The sequence below is a fragment of the Oncorhynchus kisutch genome, linkage group LG11, assembly GCF_002021735.2.
Source record: "Oncorhynchus kisutch isolate 150728-3 linkage group LG11, Okis_V2, whole genome shotgun sequence".
NCBI lineage: Eukaryota > Metazoa > Chordata > Actinopteri > Salmoniformes > Salmonidae > Oncorhynchus > Oncorhynchus kisutch.
Window position 1 is genome coordinate 24639881 of NC_034184.2, and position 27981 is coordinate 24667861.

The 27981-nt window shown below is 42.5% G+C and overlaps 1 protein-coding gene across 2 annotated transcripts in view; it reads left to right on the forward strand.

Moving 5' to 3' along the window:
- Window positions 1-5933: 5933 nt before the first annotated feature.
- LOC109898895 (golgin subfamily A member 7B) overlaps window positions 5934-27981 on the forward strand; it is a 48527-nt gene continuing 26479 nt past the window's right edge. The window contains exons 1-4 of one of the 2 annotated variants that reach the window (XM_031835477.1): window positions 5934-6109; window positions 22757-22882; window positions 23343-23495; window positions 25552-27835. In XM_031835477.1, coding sequence (XP_031691337.1) covers window positions 6098-6109; window positions 22757-22882; window positions 23343-23495; window positions 25552-25923 — 663 coding nt within the window. In that variant the 5' untranslated portion in view covers window positions 5934-6097 and the 3' untranslated portion in view covers window positions 25924-27835. Of the gene's footprint in view, window positions 6110-22756; window positions 22883-23342; window positions 23496-25551; window positions 27836-27981 lie in introns of those variants that run through there. The other variant, XM_020493952.2, reaches the window with a different exon arrangement.

Below are 27981 nucleotides of genomic sequence, written 5' to 3' on the forward strand. Positions count from 1 at the left end.
CCCAGGGCTCACAGCGTAGGAATGAAAGCAGTGTAGATACCACGATTGGATGGGGAGTGGAGACCGGGTGGTCTGGCTTGAATTCACCCGCTTAGATGCAGCTACTCATCTGTAGCATGGGTAGAAAAGGGTTCCTTTGTCTTCAATCTTGTGTTGCATTTTGGGTTCGTTGACTACTCAGACCTTGGCTGTAGCTCGGGTCACTTAGTCTGATATGGTCATTCTTAACTCACATGTCTTAAATGCTAGGTTCAGAAGTGGGCGTAACCGCAATTCTCTGGGCATTACAAGTTACAAGGCAAGGTCTGGATTTTACTCAATTTAGACAACTAACTTCACATTTCATTTTTACCAAAACATTCTCTTTGATTTGGACATTTCCCCCCCAACATACAATGTATAAACATCAATGACATATTAGTAAAACTCTTAAAGTTACAATGTTTTTGTTATAAAGTCGTCCTTTGACTTTTAATAACATAACAAAACTGACATTAATTTTCATATTCCATCTATCGTCATTACCACCATTGTGGCTGACGAAACCCTTTGTCCCAAAGTCTAATTATTGCATGTTAATGTTCTCCACAGTTCTCCATAGTGAGAGGACAAAATAATTTGGTCTCCTGCCTTAGATTTACAATGAGTGTGAGGTGTCATAACATTCGCCATCTACCTATCCCTTGAGATCCAACCTTCTCCTCTGGTGGGGGTGAAATCTCTCTGCAGGATTGTGGTCATTGGTAACCTGAGCCGAGCAGGACAGTCATGACATCATGATTGTCTTAACTCACCACCACATTGTGCTGTCAAACGTCAGAATATCAGTCTTTAACCGCTTGGCTGGTAGTATCATCATTTGAGTCAGTTCTAGTGTGTTTGAGGCAAAAATAATACATAGTTAGTGAGCTAGCTCTAATGGTACATCAACTGGTGAAAAGTAGCTAAGTTATTTTACTTTTGTTGAAATGGGACAAAAAGGCTACAAAACATTTCCATACACAAAACAGCTGTTAAATACTGCTGTCTGACAGATAGCTAAAGGCTATCTGTCAGGGGATAAAGAGGGGATAAAACATTAGCCAATGTTACATGTCACTTACACTACTAGCTCAGCACTAGGAATAAATACAATTGTTCTGTTAAGTCAAACAGCAGTTACATTGACAGCTACATCAGTCAAATAAAGAGTAGCCAATTTCTGCTCTGGTTGCTTTTCAGTGGCGACACGTCATTCAGGAGAGGTAGGGCAGAGCCTGTTTAGAATTGATATGTCACATATCAATTTGCAAACAATGTAAAAAATAAAATAGGTAATAAAACTGCATACAAACATGGCCTCTTTTTTTGCTTTTTTAAGGCAGCTCCAAAATGCAGGTGTTTAAGCCTAGCTCAGTGTTTTCTGTGGTAGAGGAGAAGCCAGCGGAAAATACAGAGCATAGGGGTTGGTAATCTTCTCTAGTTGCGCCATGATTGGCTCAGTGTTCTGTCACTCATGGGGACACTACATCACCGCAAAATCTACAGGGAGAGCTAGAAAGTTCAAGCCCCCTTGGGTGCTGCCATAGATTTACATTAGAAGTGCCTATCCAAGAAGGCTCAATTTTATCTGTGGCCAATGACCTTACGTTAAATCACGTTATATCTACCATAGCTTTGATTGGACTGATCATATCAACATCATACATTCAAAATCTTAGCTAGCAAGCTAAACAAGCAGTCATACTCATGCATCAAGTCGGCAAACTACTGGCAAATCCTTTTCAATCCTTGTCATATGAAGAGAAATTACATATAAAACCTGTCGGAAATTGGACAAACATTAAACAAGTTGGAAATCGCAAATTCAGCAATGAGTGCTAAGGCGCTACTACAGCCCAAGGTTTAATCCCAGGCTTTGTCACAGCCGGCTGTGACCGGGAGACCCATCAGGCGGCACACAATTGGCCCATCAGCTTCCAGTTTAGGGGAGGGTATGGTCTTGTCTCATCGTGCTCTAGCAACTTCTTGGAAGCTGACTTTGGTCCTCGGTTCGACAGTGTTTCCTCTGACACATTGGTGCTGCTTGGCTCCCGACCTTCACTGAGACCGTAGGGGAGTTGCAGCGATGAGACAAGATCATAACTACCAATTGGATATCACGAAAAAGGGGCCAGAGAAGTTGGAATACATTGACCATGCTGTCAATCCAGCATGACTTCTGCCGCGTTCAAAACAACTAGAAATTCGGAACTGGGAAATCTCAGACTTCTGTGAGTTCAAGACAACTGGGGACTGAGATAAAACTAGCTCTGACTGGGAAAATATGGAACTCAGGAATTCTAAGTCGGATTTCGGCCCTCTTTCTAGAGCCCACAAGAAGGACCACCGTTCCACTTTCCTGTTCAAGGAAGCACAGCGCAACAAGGTGAGTCCAAAAATGTATTGTATGCTGCTGCATAAATTACAATATGCCAGGGAGATATGTATACTGTAGCAAAGAAAGTAATACTAAGTGTATGTTGTGTAGTAAGCTGTTCGTAGCACATGTGCCTCTGCCTAATGTTCTGACCTGGTCATGCACATGTGTAGCCTATAGCCTGCTTTAGAGAAATGTCATTTAATATTGTAAGAGCTTTCATTGTCTGCTTATTTGCCCCCTTTATTTATCCTACGGTTCTGACTCAGTGTACAGGGAGAATACTGTAAGAATGGCCCTTGCTCGGAATTCTGTTGCTGTACATTTCAAAAGTGATGAACAACTATTTATGTTGACTACGTCCGTCCTAGTTCGCTCATTAAAACCTCTTTAGGATAGGGGACGGTTGCGTCCCACTTGGGCAAAAAACACTGAAAATGCAGCGCGGCAAAATAAAAAAAATTATATACAAATCTAACTTTCATTAAATCACACATGTAAGATACTAAATTAAAGCTACACTCGTTGTGAATCCAGCCAACATGTCCGATTTTAAAAAGGCTTTTCGGCGAAAGCATAAGAAGCTATTATCTGATGATAGCACAATAGTAAACAAAGAGGCTAGCATATTTTAACCCTGCAGGCGCTACACAAAACGCAGAAATAAAATATAAAACATGCATTACCTTTGACGAGCTTCTTTTGTTGGCACTCCAATATGTCCCATAAACATCACAATTGGTCCTTTTGTTCGATTAATTCCATCCATATATATCCAAATGTCAATTTATTTGACGCATTTCATCTAGAAAAAAAACAGCTTCCAAAAAACGCAACGTCACTACAAAATATTTCAAAAGTTGCCCATAAACTTTGCCAAAATATTTCAAACAACTTTTGTAATACAACTTTAGGTATTTTTTAAACGTTAATAATTGATCAAATTGTAGACGCGTCTATCTGTGTTCAATACAGGAAGACAACAAACCATGCGACTTTTCACGTCTTGCGCACTCTCAACAGTGTTACCCAGTTCCTAGATGGCCTACTTCTTCATTGCACAAATTAATAACCTCATCCAAATTCCAAAGACTGGTGACATCCAGTGGAAGCGGTAGGAACTGAAAACAGGTTCCTAAGAACTATAATTTGCCAACGAGAGGTCAGTGAACAGACAGAGACCTAAAAAAAACATTCTGAATGGTTAGTCCTCGGGGTTTTGCCTGCTACATAAGTTCTGTTATACTCACAGACATGATTCAAACAGTTTAAGAATCTTCTGAGTGTTTTCTATCCAAATCTACTCTTAATATGCATATCTTATATTCCTGGCATGAGTAGCAGGAAGTTGAAATTGGGCACGCTATTTATCCAAAAGTGAAAATGCTGCCCCCTATACCTTAAGAAGGTTTTAAATGTCTTAATCCAAAATATGGATTGCCTCATCCTCTCGTCATCCCCTTATGCCATAGTTTGTGCATCTCAATTATCAGATGAAACCACACTGTTTAAGCAAGTCATATCAGCTATGTTTTTTTTTAAGGCAGTAAATGAGGCTGAATTAACTGTTTCACTGCCAGACAAGGCTCCGCTGAGAGCCAGGTGTAGCAGTGCTAAGGATTCACTACATGGTGCTGAAAAGAAAGTTATGCTGTTCGGATAGCTTTATGTAGGCCCTAACAGTTTGTGGGCAATGTTTGTCACCGTTATAGTGTATTGTTTAGTGTTGCATTGGGTTGTGTAGTGGCTTTGCTGGCATGCATCTATATTTTTTATTGTTGTTGAGTTTGCCCAACCACACTGATGCCATTAATTCGGTATTACAGTGCAATAATAAAAACTGGGGGAAACAAAAATGCAACTTTAGAATGTGGGGGAGTCATGTCCCCCCTGTCCCCAGTGAAGTTGCACCCCTGACACAAAGTTTAAAAGAAAAATGAATTCTGGTTTTTGCACAGACAAATCACTCATCTACACTGATTTAAAAAAAATGCTACATGAATAGTGTTGGTCTCATTTTTCATGAGCTAAAATAAAAGATCCCCGAAATTTTCCATACACACACACACAAAAAAAAGAGGCTTGTTTTGCTCTAATTTCGCGCACAAATTTGTTTACATCGCTGTTAATGAGCGTTACTCCTATACCAAGATAGTCCATCCACCTTGCAGGTGTGGCATATCATGAAGCTGATTTAACAGCATGATCATTACAAAGGCACACCTTGTGCTGGGGAAAATAAAGGGATACTCTGAAATGTGCAGTTTTGACACACAACACAAAACCACAGATTTCTCAAGTTTTTAGGGAGCGTGGAATTGGCATGCTGACTGCAGGAATGTCCACCAGAGCTGTTGCCAGAGAATGTAATGTTCATTTCTCTACCATAAGCTGCCGCCAATGTAATTTTTGAGAATTTGTCAGTACGTCCAACCGGCCTCACAACCACAGACCACATGTAACCACGCCAGCCCAGGACCTCCACATCTGGCTTCTTCACCTGCGGGATCATCTGAGACCAGACATGAATAGCTGATGAAACTGTGGGTTAGCACAACCAAATAATTTCTCAACAAACTGTCAAACTTTCTCAGGGAAGCTCAACTACATGCTCATCATCCTTACCAGGGTCTTTACCTGACTGCAGTTCAGCAAATGCTCACCTTTGATGGCCAGTGGCATGCTGGAGAAGTGTGCTCTTCACGGATGAATCCCAGTTTCAACATGTAAAGCGTTGTGTAGGCGAGCGGTTTGCTGATTTTAAAGGTTGTGAACAGAATGCCCATGGTGGCAGTGGGGTTATGGTATGAGGAGGCAAAAGCTACAGACAACTAACAATTACATTTTATTGATGTCAATTTGAATGCACAGAGCTACCGCGATGAGATCCTGAGGCACATTGTCGTGCCATTCATCCACCGACATCACCTCATGTTTCAGCATGATAATGCACAGCCCCATGTCACATAGATCTGTACACAATTCCTGGAAGCTGAAAATGTCCCAGTTCTTCCATGGCCTGCATACTCACCAGACATGTCATAATTTGAGCATGTTTGGGAAGCTCTGGATCGACGTGTAGGATAGCAACTTCACACAGCCATTGAAGAGGAGTGGGAGTACATTCCAAAGGCCACGATCAACAGTCTGATAAACTCTATGCGAAGGAGATGTGTCACGCTGCATGAGGCAAATGACGTCCCTACTTTTTTTAAAGGTATCTGTGACAACAGATGCATATCTGTATTCACAGTCGTGTGAAATTCATAGATTTAGGGACTAATTTATTTATTTCAATTGACTGATTTCCTTGTGAATTGTAACTCAGTAAAATCTTTGAAATTGTTGTATGTTGCATGTATATTTTTATTCAGTGTATGTTTACACAGCATACCTCTGAAGACTCCTGTCCTCCAGTTTACTATCTAAGAACTTGTCTTCTTTCTTTTCCATCCATATAATTATAAACTAGCCTAGTCTGTAATTACCAACCTCCCCCTCATCCCAGAGCATCTCTCTCTCTCTCTCTCTCTCTCAAACATACATACATACATACAGTCATTGCTCCCTCCCTTCCCACACACGCGCTCGAGCTTGGCAAGTGCACCCCCCCGAAGCTGGAGCTACGCTGTCCCACGAGCAGACGATTTCAGCACCTATTTCAGCACAGGACAGAATCCTGCACCGTCTCATGGCAACATGGCGACTGAGGTAAGACTTTCGGCTAATTTAACATCTTATTCGTTCTTGTGTAGTGGAAATGTATACATTTTTCTCCTTGTGAGAAAAATATAATGGTAGGTTGATTTTGTAGCGATATGCAGTCTATCCTCGCTGTGCCTTTGATTCAACCGATGAGAAACGGGCTGTTGGAATGAACGACGGACAGACGGTTTATTGTATCATTCCGTGGCGGGAGGCCCGTTTTAACACGACGGAAAACGGTGTTCAAGAGCAAGGAGGCAGTCCTGTAAGCAAACTGCATCAAACATCATATTTTAACGATCGACCAAATATAATGGTGGCTTTCTCATCCACACACATACCGGTTGCATAGCCTAGAGTATGTACTGAATGTCACAAAAAGAGTCACTGTCAATTCCGGTATCCACGAAGCATATATAACGTTACAGAACAAAAATATAAATACAACCATTTCAACGATTTTAGTGAGTTACAGTTCATTTATGGAAATCAGGCAGTTGAAATAAACAAATTATGCCCTAATATATAGATTTCACATGACTGGGCAGGGGCACAGCCATGGGTGGGCCTGGGATGGCATAGGCCCACCCACTGAGGAGCCAGGCCTAGCCAATCAGAATTTCTTTTTCTCCACAATAGGGCTTTATTTCAGACATAAATACTCATCAGTTTCATTAGTTGTCTGGGAAGCTGGTCTCAGACGATCCCGCAGGTGAAGAAGCCGGATGTGGAGGTCCTGGGCTGGCTTGGTTACACGTGGTCAGTGGTTGTGAGGCCAGTTGGACGTACTGACAAATTCTCTAAAACAACATTATGGTAGGGAAATTAACATGAAATTCTCTGGCAACAGCTCTGGTGGACAGTCCTGCAGTCAGCATGCCAATTGCACACTCCCTCTAAACTTGAGACATCAGTGGCGTTGTGTGACAAAACTGAACATTTTAAAGTGGCTTTTTATTGTCTCCGGCACAAGATGCACCTGTGTAATGATCATTCTGTTAAATCAGCTTCTTGATATGCCACACCTGTCAGGTGGATGGATTGTCTTGACAAAGGAGAAATGCCCACTAATAAGGATGTAAACCAATTTGTGTACAATATTTGAGAAAAATAAGCTTTTTGGCGTATGGAACATTTCTGGGATCATTTTTTGCTAGCTCATGAAACATGGGACAAACACTTTATATTTTGCATTTATATTTTTGTTTGGTAATAATATATGCATCTTGCTCTAGAATGTGAGTCAGTCCAATTTGCTTGCGGGCACGCACCTAGTGGTTACTCCACTGTATCATGATCAGCACCATGGACAGCAGCAGAGCTGTGTGTGTACGTGTGTGTGCGTGTGGTCATATTTCTCATCACACATTCTTTGAGAATTTCAATACATTGCTATGCAGAGATTGCTGAATTCTAAATGAGATTCAGTGGATCGTTAGAGATGTAGAGAAGTTTGCATTTGACTGTCACCTTGCTGTGCCTCCAACAAGTACAGTAGCAGTCATGGTCACTGTACTAACAAGATGTCAACAAGGATATATGACAATCACTGTTTCCATATAGCATCCATCAGGACAGGGTTTGAGAACTGCATGGTTTCCAATTGTAGCGGAGTTGGTTAGGCGAAGTATACTCACCTGATGAGTAACCTTGCCAAAGATCTGAAGACTTGTGATACCTTGCCTTTTGCTCAGTGGGCTTACACTGAGATGCTAATCTGTGTTCGACACCAGGTTGGTCACACATAGCAACTAAATAGGATTTGAATGCTCATTTCCAATTTCTAATCTGTACAGGATTGTAACGGCCTATGTTCCGTAGCCTGGATGTGCTGTGATGCTGTTTCATCTAACTAACAGCAACACACACACATGCACACACATGCTTGCACGCTCGATCACGACCACAGCTTCCTCTAACAGCCTCAACGTGTGTGTGTGTGTGTGTGTGTGTGTGTGTGTGTGTGTGTGTGTGTGTGTGTGTGTGTGTGTGTGTGTGTGTGTGTGTGTGTGTGTGTGTGTGTGTGTGTGTGTGTGTGTGTGTGTGAGAGAGAGAGAGAGAGAGAGAGAGAGAGAGAGAGAGAGAGAGAGACGGAGAGAGAGGCTGTGTGTGTCTGTGTTATAGCAGGTTGTAATGCTTAGCAGTGCTGAGGCCAGCAGGGCTGATGTCACTATGTGACAGGGTGACTGGTATGGTTGTAACTATTAATTTATGTTACAAGGTGAAGTACTGTCCAGTAATGATTTCTATACACAAAGTGCATGTTCCTTCTCAGTGTGGTTCTGTGGCTCAGTTGGTAAGGTCACGGCACTAGTCACGTTGTGGGTTCAATTCCAAGAAGGGTACATGATACAAACAGTACCAGTCGAAAGTTTGGACACGCCTACTCATTCAAGGGTTTTTCTTTATTTTTACTATTTTCTACATTGTAGAATAACAGTGAAGACATCAAAACTATGAAATAACAAATGGAATCATGTAGTAATCAAAATGTGTTAACCTCTCTTGGGTAGGAAGCTAGGATATGCATATTATTAGTAGATTTGGATAGAAAACACTCTAAAGTTTCTAAAACTGTTAAAATTATGTATGTGAGTATAACAGAACTGATATGGCAAGCGAATCCCAGAGGACAAACCATCCCCCAGAAAAATGTTTTCAGCCTACCACTGTTTTCAATGGCTGTCACTTTTATTATAAGGTGAAAGCCTCCCAGATTGCAATTCCTAGGGCTTCCACTAGATGTCAACAGTCTTTAGAAAGAGTTTCATGCAGAAAATTGCCAGAAATGATAGTTTTTCTAGGTGGCTCCCAATTTGGCTGTAGTGTTACCAAGCGCGTGGAAGAGAGCGTGTTCTTTGTTATTTTTCTCCGGTAAAGACGGAGAAAAACATTACATCTTACATTTTACTGTTTATTTACATATTAGGGTACCTAATGTTTGATTATAAACGTTGTTTGACTTGTTTGGAAAAGTTTATTAGTAACGTTTGGATTCATTTTGTATGTATTTTGATGGAGAGAAACTGGGTGGCTTATTGACTGAAGCGCGCCAGCTAATCTTGAGTTTTTATGGATACAAAGAAGGACATAATCAAACAAAAGGACCATTTGTGATGTATCTGGGACCTTTTGGAGTGCCAACAGAAGAGGATCATCAAAGGTAAGACATGTTTTATATCGATATTTCTGACTTTCGTGGTGCACCTGCCTGGTTGAAATATGTTTTTCATGCTTTTGTATGCGGTGCACTGTCCTCAAATAATCGCATGGTGTGCTTTTGCCGTAAAGCCTTTTTGAAATGTGACACAGCGGCTGGATTAATAAGAAGTTAAGCTTTATTTTGATGTATTACACTTGTGATTTTATGAAAGTTAAATATTTATAATTCTGTAGTTTGAATTTCGCGGTCTGCAATTTCACCGGATTTTGGCCAGGTGAGATGCTGCCCATAAGAAGATAACCAATGTAATAACCAAATCAGAATATATTTTATATTTTAGATTCTTCAAAGTAGCCACCCTTTGCCTTGACGACAGCATTGCACACTCTTGGCATTCTCTCAAACAGCTTCACCTGGAATCCTTTTCCAACAGTCTTGAAGGAGTTCCCACATATGCTGAGCACTTGTTGGCTGCTTTTTCTTCCATCTGCGGTCCGACTCATCCCAAACCATCTCAATTGGGTTGAGGTCGGATGATGGTGGAGGCCAGGTCATCTGATGCAGCACACCATCACTCTTCTTCTTGGTCAAATAGCCCTTACACAGCCTGGAGGTGTGTTGGGTAATTGTCCTGTTGAAAAACAAATGGTAGTCCCACTAAGCACAAACCAAATGGGATGGCGTATCGCTGCAGAATGCTGTGGTAGCCATGCTCGTTAAGTGTACCTTGAATTCTAAATAAAACAGACAGTGTCACCAGCAAAGCACCATCACACCACCTCCTCCATTTTTCATGGTGGAAACCACACATGCGGAAATCATCCGTTCACCTACTCTGCGTCTCACAACTACACAGCAGTTTGAAACAAAAATCTCAAATTAGGACTCATCAGACCCATTAACAGATTTCCACCGGTCTAATGTCTAGTTCTTGTGTTTCTTGGCCCAAGCAAGTCTCTTCTTATTATTGGTGTCTTTTAGTAGTGGTTTCTTTGCAGCAATTTGATCATGAAGGCCTGATTCACAGTCTCCACTGAACAGTTGATGTTGAGATGTGTCTGTATCTTGAACTCTGTGAAGCATTTATTTGGGCTGCAATTTCTGAGGCTGGTAACTTATCCTCTGCAGCAGAGTTAACTCTGGGTCTTCCTGTCCTGTGGCGGTCCTCATGAGAGCCAGTTTCATCATAGAGCTTGATTGTTTTTGCGACTGCACTTCAAGGAACTTTCAAAGTTCTTTACATTTTATGTATTGACTGGCCTTCATGTCTTAAAGTCATGAGGGACTGTCATTTCTCTTTGCTTATTTGAGCTGTTCTTGCTGTAATATGGACTTGGTATTTTACCAAATAGAGCTATCTTCTGTATACCCCCCTACCTTGTCACAACACAACTGATTGGCTCAAACGCATTAAGAAGGAAAGAAATTCAACAAATTTACTTTTAACAAGTCACACCTGTTAATTGAAATGCATTCCAGGTGACTACCTCATGAAGCTGCTTGAGAGAATGCCAAGAGTGTGCAAAGCTGTCATCAAGGCTACTTTGAAGAATCTCTAATGTAAAATATATTTTGATTTGTTAAACACTTTTTTAGTTACTTCATGATTCCATTTGTGTTATTTCATAGTTTTGATGTCTTCAATATTATTCTACAATGTAGAAGATAGTAAAAATAAAGAAAAATCCTTGAATGAGTAGGTGTCCAAACTTTTGACTGGTACTGTACTTACTGTAAAAATCTATCCACTCACTGTGCAGCTTGTTGCTGGTAAGTGGGTTAGCTGAGTGGCATATTTTATTATTATATTACCCTGTTAGACAAATCATTGTTTAGAAAATGTATTAAAGCAATAACATGCCACTTTGTAACACTTTTGTCCAAACAGTACAGTAAGTGTATGCATTTTTAGTGTAATTCTTGCAGGAATTTAACCCTTAATTTTTAAGTTCCTACCGCCATGCTCTAACCAACAAATCCACATGCACATAGAAGTGCGTGGATAAACTCACACCAACATGGTTGTTTTTACTGCAACGCAGGCACTAAGGAATAGGTTGCCATTTTGGACACAGACTTAGTGTCCTTGGGTGCTGTTCTGACTCCTCTATCCTCTATAGATGGGTGGGGCTCAGAGCTGTCACAGTCTACTGTACTGTATGTCTGTGAGGCCTCAGCTGAGGCCAGTGACTCAGTGTTTCGCCTCAGGGAATCTCACTGTCTGGCCTGGCCCACTGTGTGTGTGTGTGTGTGTGTGTGTGTGTGTGTGTGTGTGTGTGTGTGTGTGTGTGTGTGTGTGTGTGTGTGTGTGTGTGTGTGTGTGTGTGTGTGTGTGTGTGTGTGTGTGTGTGTGTGTGTGTGTGTGTGTGTGTGTGTGTGTGTGTGTGTGCACGTGCATATGAGGCATGATGTGTTAAGATCTTTGCTGTCTTTAATGAGCGCAATTGCTGCCCTTGTCAGACTGTGAGTGTGTGTGTGTGTTCTCTCAGACCCACTGGTTAGTGGAGCACAGTTTGTGTAGTCTGTGTGTGAGAGCGGGTGCATGTGTGTCTGAACATGTGTAGCTGTAAGTAAGGCAGTGGAGCTAAGTGCTGAGCTGTCAGATTGATCTTTTGTGTTTCCAGGCCTTGGAGTCGATGGCAGAGCTGTGCTGATTTTCTCTGGTGTTCTGCCAGCAGTCTTGTCCAAGTTCCATCAATCATGCGCATGCATACACGCAAGCACACGCACACGCAAGCACACACACAAGCACACACGCAAACACACACACACACACACACACACACACACACACACACACACACTGGCGACACATATCATGTCCAAGCCCATCAATTATCCATGACATATTTAATGTGAACAGGCTGCTGCAGTTTGTTACCATCAGCCACTGGAGTCTCAAATGAACAGCACATTTTACACACACACACACACACACACACACACACACACACACACACACACACACACACACACACACACACACACACACACACACACACACACACACACACACACACACACACACACACACACACACAGTCTCATATAGGCCTGAGTCAGTGGCCTAGAACAATCTTTTCTAAATGTTGAGTCAATAATAAATGCTGAGTTGTTTCCTATTAGACCACAACTGAAGACTAGTTTGATTAAATAGAACTCTGAGATAAAATGACAATGGCTGTTCTGTGGTCATAATAATAATATCTTGTTTGTTATATCTTGCAATTTGACAAGAATTGCAGGGTACTACATCCAGAGGAAAACAGTCATACCAAGCTAGTTGTTGAGAAGGAAAGGGTGCCTTCTGTATAAGGTCCTTGTATGCTGACTGTCAGGGAATATTTCACACACAGTGTGTGTGGGGGGGCTTGTATACCCTGTGTTGTCTGAGACAACACTGAGGCACACTGTCACACTGATGAACTGAAGAGAGGATCACAGTACTACACAGGCGAGAGATTGAGAAACAGACAGACCGGGTGAGAGGAAGAGAGACCCAGACAGACAGACATAGACTGAAGTAGATAGAGAGATCTGCTTACAGAGGAAGAAAGAGGAGAGATGGAGGTGAGGCCAATGAAAAGGCATGAAAGGAGAGAGGCATGGAGGGAGAGAGCCATACAGTGAGACAGAAAACAGAAGCGATGATCTAGTAATGATCTAGTAATTGTTCTCTCCAATCAGTCCCCTCTAAGGAATAATGTAATTTGTGTTTGTGTGTGTGTGTGTATGACTGTGCGTGTGTGAATGCGTGCAGTTACTGTTGTGTAACTAGCCTGTTTTTTTTTCATTTGTAACATTTTAACAAGAAAAGAAAAGTATTGCACATTTGGTTTCTTCTGTAAATAGTCTGTGTTTTTGTTGTTTCCAAGCAGCCTGTTCCTCTTGAATGATACAGTAGGGCAAAATGTTGATTGCTGCCTAAATAGACATACCCAAACATAATTATATAAGGGCACAAGGCGAGACCCAAATGCAGACACAGGAGGCAGATGGTTACGCTCCGATATTTATTACACCAAAAGGGGTAGGCAAAAGGCAGGTCGGGGACAGGCAAGAGTTCATAAACCAGGACAGAGTCCAAACAGTACCCGGGGATAGGCAGGTTCGAGGCCAGGACAGGCAAGGGTTCAGCGAACAGGTCAGAGTCCAAACAGTACAAGGGGATAGGCAGGCTCGAGATCAGAACAGGCAGAGTGGTCAGGCAGGCGGATTCGGCGTCAGGACAGGCAAGGGTCAAAACCAGGAGGGCTAGGAAAAAACAGAGACTGGGAAAAATAGGATCTAGGAGAAACACTGGTTGACTTTTTTTATAACTAAAGTAAATATGATTATACAAAGGGACAGTACAATATTGGCACCATTTCATATAACTTACAACAGAGAATTTTCTCCTAAGCATCCACTGAGCGGCGCAGAGACACCATTCAATGTGTGCAGACTCGTTACAACTTCAGCTTTAAGCACAAGGTGATTTTGTCTGTCTGTGACCAAGAGAAAATGGTCTTGTTTAAATTCTATGAAATTATTTAGTATGTTTGCATGTTGAGAGCTCTGGATCCGGCTGAGAATATCACAGGCTGGACTGTCACTGTTTATATGCCATCACACAGGCTTGGCTCAGTCGCTCAGAGGAAGAGCAAATTGATTATTTGTCTGGATAGGTCAGAACATTTGACACTTCATTCCCTATACAAATGTGGGGTCTGAAACCTGACACTTCAAGTCAGCTCCGCTGAGAGAGTGGGAGCGGAGAGCAGAAAGATGGGTCTTTCTGGCACTATAAGGGACGGGATCCTACAACGTTCACAGAGCGCTTTGTACACCAGAATGTCAGTCCAGAACAGCTCAGAGGTTTTTAAGACAAGTGTTGTGCATACAGTATGTGTTGTAACTTCTATTAGAAATTGGCTAAGGAAGAATCTCAGCCAATGAGAAGATCAGAACCTTATTCTGTGTTCATTATGAGTGAACGCATGTCTTTATACTTTAAAGTAAAACAATTGGAACAGTACATGGATTCCTATTATCAACAGGGGTCACACTAGAATTCAGAAACCAGCCTTTTAAACTGTTTCACCTGCATTTTTTTGGGGGGGGGGAGTCAAGTGTTTTTTATTTTTTTTATTCAATAGAGTGATCAGGGGTATGCAACTATAGTTTTCCTTCACAAAATAATAATACATTAGTGCAACACATTTGGCAGAAAATAGCTTCATTTTCATCAGATGACAACAGAAGTGCAACACTATTAGGCTGGCAGCCACACAAGCTTACAAAGAAAAAGTATATTTCAACCATTTATCATAGAAAGAATGTAGCCAGCTACACTACATACACAAAAGAATGTGGACACCCCTTTAAATTAGTGGATTCGGCTATTGCAGCCACAACCATTGATGACGGGTGTATAAACTCGAGCACACAGCCATGAAATCTCCATAGACAAACATTGGCAGTAGAATGGTCTGACTGAAGCGCTCAGTGACTTTCAACATGGCACTGTCATAGGATGCCACCTTTCCAACAAGTCAGTTCATAAAATGTCTGCCCTGCTAGAGCTGCCCCGGTCGACTGTAAATGCTGTTAGTGTGAAGTGGAAACATCTAGGAGCAACAATGACTCAGCTGTGAAGTGGTAGGCCACACAAGCTCACAGAACGTGACCGCCGAGTGCTGAAGCACATTACGCGTAATAATCGCCTGTCCTCGGTTGCAACACTCACTACCGAGTTCCAAACTGACTCTCGTAGCAGCGTAAGCACAAGAACTGTTAGTCGGGAGTTTAATGAAATGGTCCTGGCCGAGCAGCCGCACACACTCCTAAGAACACCATGCGTAATGCCAAGCGTCGGCTGGAGTGGTGTAAAGCTCGCCACCATTGGACACTGGAGCAGTGGAAACGTGTTCCCTGGAGTGATGAATCACGCGGTACCATCTGGCAGTCCAACGGATGAATCTGAGTTCGTCAGATGCCAGGAGAACGCTACCTGCCCAAACACATAGTGCCAACTAAAACATTTGGTGGAGGAGGAATAATGTTCTGGGGCTGTTTTTCTTTGTTCGGGCTAGGCCCCTTTGTTCCAGTGAAGGGAAATCTTAACGCTACAGCATACAATGTCATTCTAGACGATTTTGTCCTTCCAACTTTGTGGCAACAATTTGAGGAAGACCCTTTCCTGTTTCTGCATGACATTGCCCCCGTGCACAAAGCGAGGTCCATACAGAAATAGTTTGTCGAGATTGGTGTGGAAGAACTTGACTGGCCTGCACAGAGCCCTGACATCAACCCCATCGAACACCTTTGGGATGAATTGGAACGTCGACTGCGAGCCAAGCCTATTCGCTCAACATCAGTGCCCGACCTCACTAATGCTCTTGTGGCTGAATGGAAGGAAGTGACCACAGCAATATTTCAAAATCTAGTGGAAAGCCTTCCCAGAAGAGTGAAGCCTGTTTATTTTTATCTAACCTTTATTTGACATGCAAGTCAGTTATTTTACAATGACGGCCTAAACCGGACGACACTTGGCCAATTGTGTGCCGCCCTATGGGACTCTGATCACGGCCGGTTGTGATACAGCCCGGGATCGAAACAGGGTCTGGAGCGACTCCTCTAGTACTGAGATGCAGTGCCTTAGACCGCTGTGCCACTTGGGAGCCCTGTTATAGTAGCAAAGGCGGGACCAACTCTATATTAATGCCCATGATTTTGGAATGATATGTTTGATGAGCATGTGCCCACATGCTTTTGGTCATGTAGTGTACATTTCCTCATGTTTTGCTTGAAGTTAATCTTGTATTTTACCAAAGAAAAGTAGGCTACGCCGAGAAGAGCACCATAGAAATGTAGCTACGTATGATTCAGATGTTCGTGAATTCTCATGGGAGTGGAGAAGTGCAATTGAAGCACAAAATTTGTCTGATGCCAAGCAGAAATGACGATTAGACACATTTTAGATCTGCATTTACAAAACGTAGCAAGATATTTCTTATGCATTTTTTTTCTGCGTGGAAAAACGCAGAATTTTGCGTGGAAAAACGCAGAATTCTGCGTTAACCGGACCCCTGATCAAGTACATGAAATATATCTATAACATGCAACTTGACAATACCATTTATAGTTTCAATTTCAAGCTTCATAACATCTTTGTATTTCATGCTATTCAAATTCCTGTAGCTACCTCATCACTCAAAAAGGCAACATCGAGGAAAGAAGAACGCTTGTTGTGGTAAACAAGCAACAGAAGGATGGAGAGAAAAAAAGAAGGAAGGAGGAATAACCTGAGGTAGAGAAAAAACACTAATCTCATGGGACTAATTGAAGACTGCCGGAGCCTGGCTCCCTTTTTCTCTCTCCCCCTTTCCCCTCTGGAATTTCATGAGAAATAATGCAGAGATTATAAATTCATGAGTAGTGGCCTTGGAGGCATCTACTGTATGTGTGTGTGTGTTTATGATTAGTGGCATGCTTACGGATGCACAAATGCAGCTTTCCTCCTGGGCGGTTAGCTGAGCACAGAAAGTGTGTGTGTGTGTATGCTTCTGTTGTCAGTTCAAAAGTAGGCCAAACCTACTTAGCCTACTGTTTAGATTACATGGTTTCCAATGAATATGACGAACGTGGTTTTGAGCCCCAGTCACCTAACAACGTTTTGTGAGATAACATGATTCCTCAGACCTAAGTCAATGTTAGTGATGCGAGCGTAGTTCACCAAACCACCTCTGCTACATTAGAGGTTCTAGTTTACCTCAGTTGGTAGGAGCAGAGCGCTAAGGTCATTGGTATAATTCACAGAGAGATCACTTACACATTCTGCAATGACTGTTTGTAATGTCTTGTGTTGTAACAACATGTAAAGTTACTCTTTGTAAACCTATGCCAATGAGGAGAAAGTTTGTTAGCAGGCTGTCTGCAGTTCAGTTCTATCGGTCTATATTGATATGACTGTACAGAGCTTTGTGTTTCTAGGAAAATAGAAGGTACTGATATCTGTATGCCTGCAAGCCCATAGTCATCTCTGTCTCTCTTTCTCTCTCTCTCTCTGCTCCATCTCTTAATTATTTATCTTCCCCCCCCGCTCTCTCTATTTTTATCTCTCCATCTCTATCTCTGTATTTAGGCCTGTTTCCGTTGCTGTTAGGACATATTATTTCATGCTTCCCCTAGCAACAGTGTAGGACGAAGTAATTACCATGGTAATTACATCACTATTAATAAGGTCTTAATGATGTCTTGATGTCTTGATCACTGAGTTTGATCTGTTGCAATGATTGTAGCACAATAATGTTATGTCTTTGTCAACAAGATTTGTGATGGGTGTGTGTTTTAATGGATGGGTGTGTGTGTGATATAAGTAACTGTGATTGGAACATACCGATATGTTTGCTCTCTGTTTTGAAACACTCTGTGGTACCCACACACACACACACACACACACACACACACACACACACACACACACACACACACACACACACACACACACACACACACACAGACCCCTAGCGTCTGAGAGATCAAGACAATAAGGGGACTGTACTGTATTGTGTTTGGATGCTTTCACCTGCCTGTTTTAGATGAATGTGGTGAAATGGGAGGTTCCAGTAAGAAGACCAACTACTGTAGCTCTCACAACTACTGTAGCTCTCACAGTCAGAATTGTTTCTCAAACCTCAAACGTCAAATTTTGAAGTTGTTTCAGATGTCAAATTTCGAAGTGTTTAGGGTTAGGTTTAGGCGTTAACTTCTTAGTGATCCCTTCGAGCGCCAATCCCGTTAACGGCATTGATTTGACAACACACAGTGGAATAGCAGCGCGCCAAATTCAAAACCAGAAATACTCTTAATAATAATTCATGAATCATACAAGTGTTATAAATCGGTTTAAAGATTAACTTCTTGTTAATCCAGCCATAGTGTCAGATTTCAAAAAGGCTTTAGGGCAAAAGCAAACCATGATATTATCAGAGGACAACACCCCATCAAACAAACACATGAAAATCACATTTCAACCCGCCAGGCGCGACTCAAAAGTCAGAAATAATGATATAATTCATGCCTTACCTTCAAAGATCTTCTTCTGTTGGCACTCCAATATGTCCATTAAATATCACAAATGGTCCTTTTGTTCGATAAATTCTGTCGTTATATCTCCAAAATGTCCATTTATTTGGCGCGTTTGATCCAGAAAAACACAGATTTCAACTTGCGCTACATGACTACAAAGTATCTAATATAGTTAGTTACCTGTAAACTTGATCCAAACATTTCAAACAACTTTCCAAATGCAACTTTAGGTATTTTTAAATGGAAATAATAAACTGTGTTCAATACCGGACGAAAACAAAGTGGAGCGAGCGTTCAGGTCGTGCGCCCCAACCACAACAGTACACTAGACTCAACCCTCGTTCTGAACTGTCCTACTTCTTCATTTCTCAAAGGAAAAACATCAACCAATTTCTAAAGACTGTTGATATCTAGTGGAAGCGATAGGAACTGCAAGCAAGTGCCTTTGAAATCTAGATCCACATAGAAAATTCATTGAAAAGAGAGTGACCTCAAAAAATTATTTTCCTGGATGGTTTGTCCTTGGGGTTTCGTCTGCCAAATAAGTTCTGTTATACTCACAGACATAATTCAGTTAAACAGTTGTAGAAACGTTAGAGTGTTTTCTATCCAAATCTACTAACTAATAATATGCATATCCTGGCTTCCGGGCCTGAGTAGCAGGCAGTTTACTTTGGGCACACTTTTCATCCGGACGTGAAAATAGTGCCCCCTTGCCTTAAGCAGTTTTAACGTCAAGATCTTAAGGGCCTGCATTCATTACGAATGGTTAAGGTAAGGGTTAAGGTTTGGGATAGCCTTAAAACAAAAATCTGCTTATGTCCTTCAAATGTTAATATTTGGATGCGTTGACAATCAAACATAATTCAATATCCAGTTTAAAAATATAGCATTTGCGATGTCATCAACAGCTATTGTTTCCATTCTACCCAGGGTTCAACTAAAAATAGACAATATATATAGCCCTATGGTTTCAAGCTTCGGTTGATTTCAAATCTTCAAGTTAATCATTTACAGTGGGGCAAAAAACGTATTTAGTCAGCCACCAATTGTGCAAGTTCTCCCACTTAAAAATATGAGAGAGGCCTGTAATTTTCATCATAGGTACACTTCAACTATGACAGACAAAATCAGAAAAAAAAATCCAGAAAAACACATTGTAGGATTTTTTATGAATTTATTTGCAAATTATGTTGGAAAATAAGTATTTGGTCAATAACAAAAGTTTATCTCAATACTTTGTTATATACCCTTTGTTGGCAATGACAGAGGTCAAATGTTTTCTGTAAGTCTTCACAAGGTTTTCACACACTGTTGCTGGTATTTTGGCCCATTCCTCCATGCAGATCTCCTCTAGAGCAGTGATGTTTTCTGGCTGTTGCTGGGCAACAGGACTTTCAACTCCCTCCAAAGATTTTCTATGGTATTGAGATCTGGAGACTGGCTAGGCCACTCCAGGACCTTGAAATGCTTCTTACGAAGCCACTCCTTCGTTGCCCGGGCGGTGTGTTTGGGATCATTGTCATGCAGAAAGACCCAGCCACGTTTCATCTTCAATGCCCTTGCTGATGGAAGGAGGTTTTCACTCAAAATCTCACGATACATGGTCCCATTCATTCTTTCCTTTACACGGATCAGTCGTCCTGGTCCCTTTGCAGAAAAACAGCCCCAAAGCATGATGTTTCCACCCCCATGCTTCACAGTAGGTATGGTGTTCTTTGGATGCAACTCAGCATTTTTTGTCCTCCAAACACGAGTTGAGTTTTTACCAAAAAGTTATATTTTGGTTTCATCTAACCATATGACATTCTCCCAATCTTCTTCTGGATCATCCAAATGCTCTCTAGCAAACTTCAGACGGGCTTGGACATGTACTGGCTTAAGCAGGGGGACACGTCTGGCACTGCAGGATTTGAGTCCCTGGCGGCGTAGTGTGTTACTGATGGTAGGCTGTGTTACTTTGGTCCCAGCTCTCTGCAGGTCATTCACTAGGTCCCCCCGTGTGGTTCTGGGATTTTTGCTCAGAACCACTGATCATTTTGACCCCATTTATGAAATATGACATATAAAGTATGGTTATATTTAATTTGTTCTGTTAAACTTACCCTTTGGAATGTCTTCGATAGCAACAGTGAATGTAAGATCTGATGTTCTTTCAAAGTACAATTTCAGTGTATTTGATACAAGGTTTGTCTGTTAAAAATTGGTTACCATGATGACATAATCCTTCAAAACAACAGTTTACATGACTGACTTTGAAACAACGTTGATTCAACCAGTTTGTGCCCAGTGGGGATGTTATTTATCTTTGTGTAGCATAAGATCAATCAATCAATATGCGTGCAAAGACACACATTGAAACAAACAATTCTAAAAATCTACTTGCAATAGAGCATGCTGGGAAATATGATGAGGATGGATGTGGTTTTTGAGAGTGTGTGATGATTGTACCTTTTATATTCAGAATATTGGCTAAGACATTTTACCATTATACTAGATTATCTGCACATGTACCCTAAAAGGTACCAAACAGTACCACATGAGATTGTATGTGTACCTCTGAATGTACATTTTGTGTAGTTTGATGTTTTTGTAACCCCAGGAACAATACGGTACCCTAACCGTATCCTTATTTCTCAGAGTGTAGAACAGATAGTGAATGTAGAAGCTCAAATGTTCATTCTAAGATCATGTATTTTTATGCTACATCATTGTTGTTAGATTCATTAGCCTTAGCAACTCCCAACATATTGGCAAGAATCAATATAATCATCAGTCCTTGGCAAAAAAAACACACAGTAATACTTTGTCAAATATAATATTTAAACGTCAACACTTGTGTCAAGGAAACACTTTGGAATTTAGGTAAAAATTACACACACTCATGTTAGATTGCTGTCCTTGTGTTCTTCTATGAATATAAACTTTGTGGACCCCTTGTCTCTGACTCCTCTCCTCACAGAGAGGGTAATAATCCTGTAATATTCACGGGACAAGCTGACTTTGGCTCACTCACCCTCTCCAAACCTGAAGTATATAACTGCGCTCCATTTGCACCCTATTTCCTATATAGAGCACTATTTTGACCCTAGCCCTATGGGACCTGGTCAAAAGTAGTGCCCTATAAAGAGAATTAGGTGCCATTTGGGATGCACAGCCATTGAATATTTTGGTGTAATATAGTTGACTTCGGCACACTGTTCTGAAGTGGTTCCTCTTAACTTAGTCTATTACTATAATTGTGCTGTTGATTGAGAAGTTATGTAATGGCAGCGATAGCTGAGCATGCACTGTTGTTGACAGATTAATGCAGTATTGTGTGTGTGAGTGTGTGTGTGCATGCATGTGTGTGCTGACGCCATTCACTTCGAGCTGCTTTGTCTATTTACGCAATAAGGCCCGAGGGGGTGTGGTATATTGGTGTGGTATATTGGCTAAACTGGGTGGTTCGATCCCTGAATGCTGATTGGCTGACAGCTGTGGTATATCAGACCGTATACCACTGCTATAGTTATGTTGATAACCAGTTTATAATAGCAATAAGGCACCTCGGGTTTTGGTGTATGGCCAGGAGGAATGGGCCAAAATTCACCCAACTTATTGTGGGAAGCTTGTGGAAGGCTACTCGAAACATTTGACCCAAGTTAAACAATTTAAAGGAAATGCTACCAAATACTAATTGAGTGTATGTAAACTTCTGACCCACTGGGAACGTGATGAAAGAAACAAAAGCTGAAATAAATAATTCTCTCTACTATTATTCTGACATTTCACATTCTTAAAATGAGGTGGTGATCCTAACTGAAACAGGGAATTTTTACAAGGATTAAATGTCAGGAATTGAATTTAAATGTATTTGGCTAAGGTGTATATAGACTTCAACTGTATATAAATAGAACAGTAAACAATAATTTCTGTGTCATCCCCGTGGTATATTTTCTGATATACATAGGACTGACATGCTATATAAGCCAATCAGCATCCAGGAACCAAACTACCCGGTTTATAATATAAAATACCACACAGTTCAGTGAAACTGCCGTAGAAATATGATATACCAATCCTTCTTCCAATACTGTAAGTATGCTTGACTCTTCTGGTTGGCTTCAGTTCTTTGTGCTTCAGAGACATTATTTTACCCACCTATTTTCATTCAATGGCTGAAGGGCAGTATAAGACCGATCTAACATTGCAGTTTTTTCTTAATTTCAATTTTTGTCAGTGTGTTTTGGCTCCTTGATCCTTGACAATCTCTGGTCCTCCCCTTCCTCCTGTCTCTCCCATCTCTCTCTTTCTCCCCTCACTCTGTATCTCCCATGTCTTTATTTCTCTCCTCTCTCTGTAACTCCCTCCTCGCTCTTCCTCACCCCTTTTTTTCTGACACCCCCCCTCTTCCATCTCTCTCTCTTCCTCCACAGTTCCATAACCTTCAGGAGTTGAGGCAGAGTCCGTCTCTAGCCACCAAGGTGTTCATCCAGAGAGACTACAGCGAAGGAACCGTCTGCCGATTTCAGATCAAGTTCCCCTCCGAGCTGGGCAGCAGGGTGAGCACACACACACATGCACACAGGCAGGTACACGAAGGAGACAGACACAGACATATGACTTCACTTTGTTTTCACATTCCTAGAATTGGAGCCTTTCAAGGTTCTTTTGTCCATCCTTGAATGCCACAAGTGACGCATGTATTTCTAAATCGATAGAATAAAGGGTATTTTGGGAGAACAGAATGTGCCTGGTGGTGTGTGTATTTGTGTGTTTGTGTATGCTTGCGTGTGTGTGTGTGTTTGTGTCCTGAGGTGGTGGAAGAACAGCTTGTGTATCATGGCTCACACAGTGTCACATAAAAGCCTCACGCTGGTATACATATGGCGTGGGCGTGTATGTGCGTGTGTGTGTGTATGTTTGTGTTGCAGTCTTCTGACAGATGGAGCATTCACTCTAATAGTGCTGATTTGATAACTGTGTGTGTGTGCGCCTACGTGGATGTGCGTGTGTGTGTAGATCGAGCGGACTCTGTTTGAGGACACAGTAAAGACATTGAACACCTACTATGCAGAGGCAGAGAAGGTCGGAGGCCAGTCCTACATGGAGGGATGTCTGGCGTGCGCTACAGCCTACTTCATCTTCTTCTGTATGGAGACACGCTATGAAAAGGTACCAAACACACACACACATACACACCAGACATAGACATACGCAAGGCTGGTCCAAACACACTAAGACAGTCGTGAAGAGGGCACGACAAAGCCTATTCCCCCCCCAGGAGACTGAAAAGATTTAGCATGGGTCCTCAGATCCTCAAAAGGTTCTACAGCTGCACCATCGAGAGCATCCTAACTGGTTGCATCACTGCCTGGTATGGCAACTGCTCGGCCTCCGACCGCAAGGCACTACTGAGGGTAGTGCGTACGGCCCAGTACATCACTGCGGCCAAGCTTCCTTCCATCCAGGACCTCTATATCAGGTGGTGTCAGAGGAAGGCTCTAAAAATGGTCAATTGTTCTCTTTGCTACCGCACCCCCAATCCATAAGACTCCTGAACAGCTAATCAAAGGGCTATCCAGACCCGTCTTTTCCACTGTTGCAACTCTCTGTTTATAATCTATGCATAGTCACTTTAACTCTACCTACATGTACATATTACCTAAATTACCTCGACTAACCAGTGCCCCTGCACATTGACTAAGTACTGTATATACAGTGTCGGAAGTTTACATACACTTACATTGGAGTCATTATAACTTGTTTTTCAACCAGTCTAACAAATTTCTGGTTAACAAACTATAGCTTTGGCAAGTCGGTTAGGACATCTACTTTGTGCATGACACAAGTAGTTTGTGTAGACACAAATTGTTTACAGACAGATTGTTTCACTTATAATTCACTGTATCACAATTCCAGTGGGTCAGAAGTTTACATACAGTAAGTTGACTGCGCCTTTAAACAGCTAGGAAAATTCCAGAAAATGATGTAATGGCTTTTGAAGCTTCTGATAGGCTAATTGACATAATTTGAGTCAATAGGAGGTGTACCTGTGGATGTATTTCAAGGCCTACCTTCAAACTCAGTGCCTCTTTGCTTGACATCATGGGAAAATCAAAAGAAATCAGCCAAGACCTCAGGAAAAAAATGGTAAACCTCCACAAGTCTGGTTCATCCTTGGGAGCAATTTCCAAACGACTGAAGGTACCACGTTCATCTGTACAAACAATAGGACACAAGTATAAACACCATTGGACCACCAAGCCATCATACTGCTCAGGAAGGAGACGCGTTCTGTCTCCTAGAAATGAACGTACTTTGGTGCGAAAAGTAAAAATCAATCCCAGAACAACAGCAAAGGACCTTGTGAACATGCTGGAGGAAACCGGTACAAAAGTATCTCTATCCACAGTAAAATGAGTCCTATATCAACATAACCTGGAAGGCCACTCGGCAAGGAAGAAGCCACTGCTCCAAAACCGCCATAAAAAGGCTAGACTACCGTTTGCAACTGCACATGGGAACAAAGATCGTACTTTTTGGAGCAATGTCCTCTGGTCTGATGAAACAAAAATAGAACTGTTTGGCCATAATGACCATTGTTATGTTTTGAGGAAAGAGGGGGAGGTTTGCAAGCTGAGAAACACCATCCCAACCGTGAAGCACCGGGGTGGCAGCATCATGAGGAAGGAAAATGATGTGGATATATTGAAGCAACTTCTCAAGACATCAGTCTGGAAGATAAAGCTTGGTCGCAAATGGGTCTTCCAAATGGACAATGACCCCAAGCATACTTCCAAAGTTGTCAAGGTATTGGAGTGGCCATCACAAAGCCCTGACCTCAATCCCATAGAACATTTGTGGGCAGAAATTTGCAAGCAATGAGGCCTACAAACCTGGCTCAGTTACTGTCACATCTGCTCCTGCTACACCCTCTGGTGTTCATCCGGGGTCTTCTTGACCTGCAGTTACTCCCCCTGTACACTCTCCCTCTCTGTGTGATTGTGTGGTTGGAGCCAGGTGTGCTGGAGTCAGAGCAGATCCCTACCAGCTGCAACTCATACCATAATCAAGATCTCTTCAAATACTCAGTCCTGCCACTTCCCCTCTGCCAGATCGTAATCTCTGCTCAGTCAGTTCACGATTCTAGCCATTTATTATTATTCAAGATCCTGTTACTCTACTGTGCCTGTTTCCCTGCCTGACACCGTTTATCCTCTCATTACAGTTACCGCTCTGTCTCTGGCTCCTGTCTCCTCTTCCACATCTCACCACCCAACTACCTTGCTCTGGATTTTACTCACCACCACTGCCTTGGATTCCCCTCAGAACCCGTTTACCCTGTTCTACTCAGCTAACTCCAACCTCCGTCTCTACATCTGTTTTTTCTGCAACTCATCCGAGCTTCTCCAGATCTGCACTCCATATCTCCCAGTGTAACAATAAATATTTTGGTTCATTCATCCCTGTTTCCTCATCTGAGTCTGCTCTTGTGTTCCCCTGTGTCGCTCCGCTTAACAGTACAGTCTGGCCCAGAGATGAACCCAGCAGACTCCACTACTCTTCACCAAAGTATTGTTGGTCAAGGCGGCCTATTTGAGCAACATGACCAAGCCCTGAAAGCCCTACTGGAGAACATCAGGGAGTTTTCACGGACCATGTCTGACCTACAGGTCCAAACCTCCGCCCAGAGTTCACAACCATCTCAAGTCCCTCTTCTCCACCCCGAGAGCCTTTTGTTCCGGTCTTTGACAACCCTGTCTGTGGAAAGGATGCCGCTAAATGACTTCTGTCCCTTCGTCGAGGCACCCAGAGTGTGGCCGAAATGGCATGTGAGTTCCGCACCCTCGCTGCAGAGAGCGGCTGGAATGACGAGGCCCTTCAGGGAGTATTCCGGAACGCACTCACTGAGACCCTCAAAGACGAGTTGGTGTCCAGAGAGGAGCCCTGATGGACTTGATGAACTCATTTTTCTCACTATCCGCATTGACAACCGTCTCTGTGAGCGTCGGAGGGAGAGGGAAGGTAGGGTTGCATGTCCCGTAACATCTGCTTCAGTGCCTCCAGGCATGTTCTAATCCTGTACCCATGCAGCTCGGCCGGACCCGTCTATCTCCAGAGGAGAGGTAGCGGCGTATCAGCACTAGGAGCTGTCTATATTATGGCCAGGTTGGTCACCTGGTCTCCACTTGTTCCCTGTGTCCAGCAAAAGACGGGGCTCAGCAGTAGTGGGGAATATACTTTTGAGCCAAATCGCCTACCCATCATCTCCCAGACCCCTGCTTGAGGCCAATCTTGTGTGGCAGAACCAGGCTTTTCCTCTGCCTGCTCTCATCGATTCAGGCGCCGACGAGAGCTTTCTGGACCGAGGGTTCGTTAGGACTGGGGGTTCTGGAATGGACTGGGGTGCAGACAAGGCAGGAGGAAGGGCAGATTGTAGACAATTAGAATGACAAAATGTACTCCAAGTAGTTACCCTTTCGGTAGACCAGATGTGGGTTGTGTAGCTTTAACCATGGATGAGTGAGAACAGTCGATTATGTGGAAACTTTTCCTTTTCCTGTTGATTTCCAGAGAGACACAGGATAACAGGGACAGTTCTCTCCAAAACATGGAAGAGTAGCTTTCCATTGACAGCATGTGCATCCAGAGGTGAATCGAATGAAACAGTGTCCAGACCCAACTGATCGAGCTTCAGCCTGGAGCTCCTCTCCCTAGTAGCAGGTTGTATAACCTCTCTCGCCCCGAGCAAGAAGCCATGGAAGAATACATCCAGGACTCCCTGGCTGTCGGACATATCAGGCCTTCTTCTTCTCCGGTGGGAGCTGGGTTTTTCTTTGTCAAGAAGAAGGATGAGTCACTGAGGCCATGCCTCCGTGGGCTGAATAGCATCACTGTCAGGAACAAGTATCCCTTGTCACTCATCAGTGCTGCTTTTGCCCCCCTCCATGGTGTCACAGTGTTTTCTAAACTTGACCTCCGGAATGCCTACCTACTTTAAATTGCCTGAACAGCACCAGAACATAAAGATTAAATATATTTTCAATATAGATTTGCCTAGCTCCTTGGAGATCCTAGGAACCGCAAGAGTGTCATGTCCCCTCCCGCTCCAGGGCTTGACTGGTCTACTAATCACCGGTCCTGGCAACCCATCTTTACGCACACCTGGCAACCATCATTACGCACACCTGCGTCTCATTAGTCACACCTCGACTTCATTACTCCATTGATTATTTACCATATATATAGCACTCTTTTGTTATCAGTCTCAGATGGTATTGTTTTTGTTTCTATGTCAGACGCTTCTCTTGTTTTGTATCGCGCCATGTTTGTTATTATTAAACTCACTAACTGCACCTGCATCCTGACTCCCTGCATCTGTTACAAAGAGTTAACCAATCCTGTCAACGGATTAGGCAACTCAGGTGTCTATACTTCAACAGCAAAGTTAGATAACGTTTCTGAAGTAGGGCCTTGTTAACATAAAGGGAGTTGTAGTGGCTTCCTTTCCTCTCTACCATAGCCACTGCCCTATCCTGAAGCGGGATTGTTTCGTACGCATACAGTCCACACTCAAGGTTTCCAAACGGCCAAAACATTCAATGTGATCCAGGGATATGGTGCAACAAAAAGGTTTATTCTTCTTATATCTAACAAA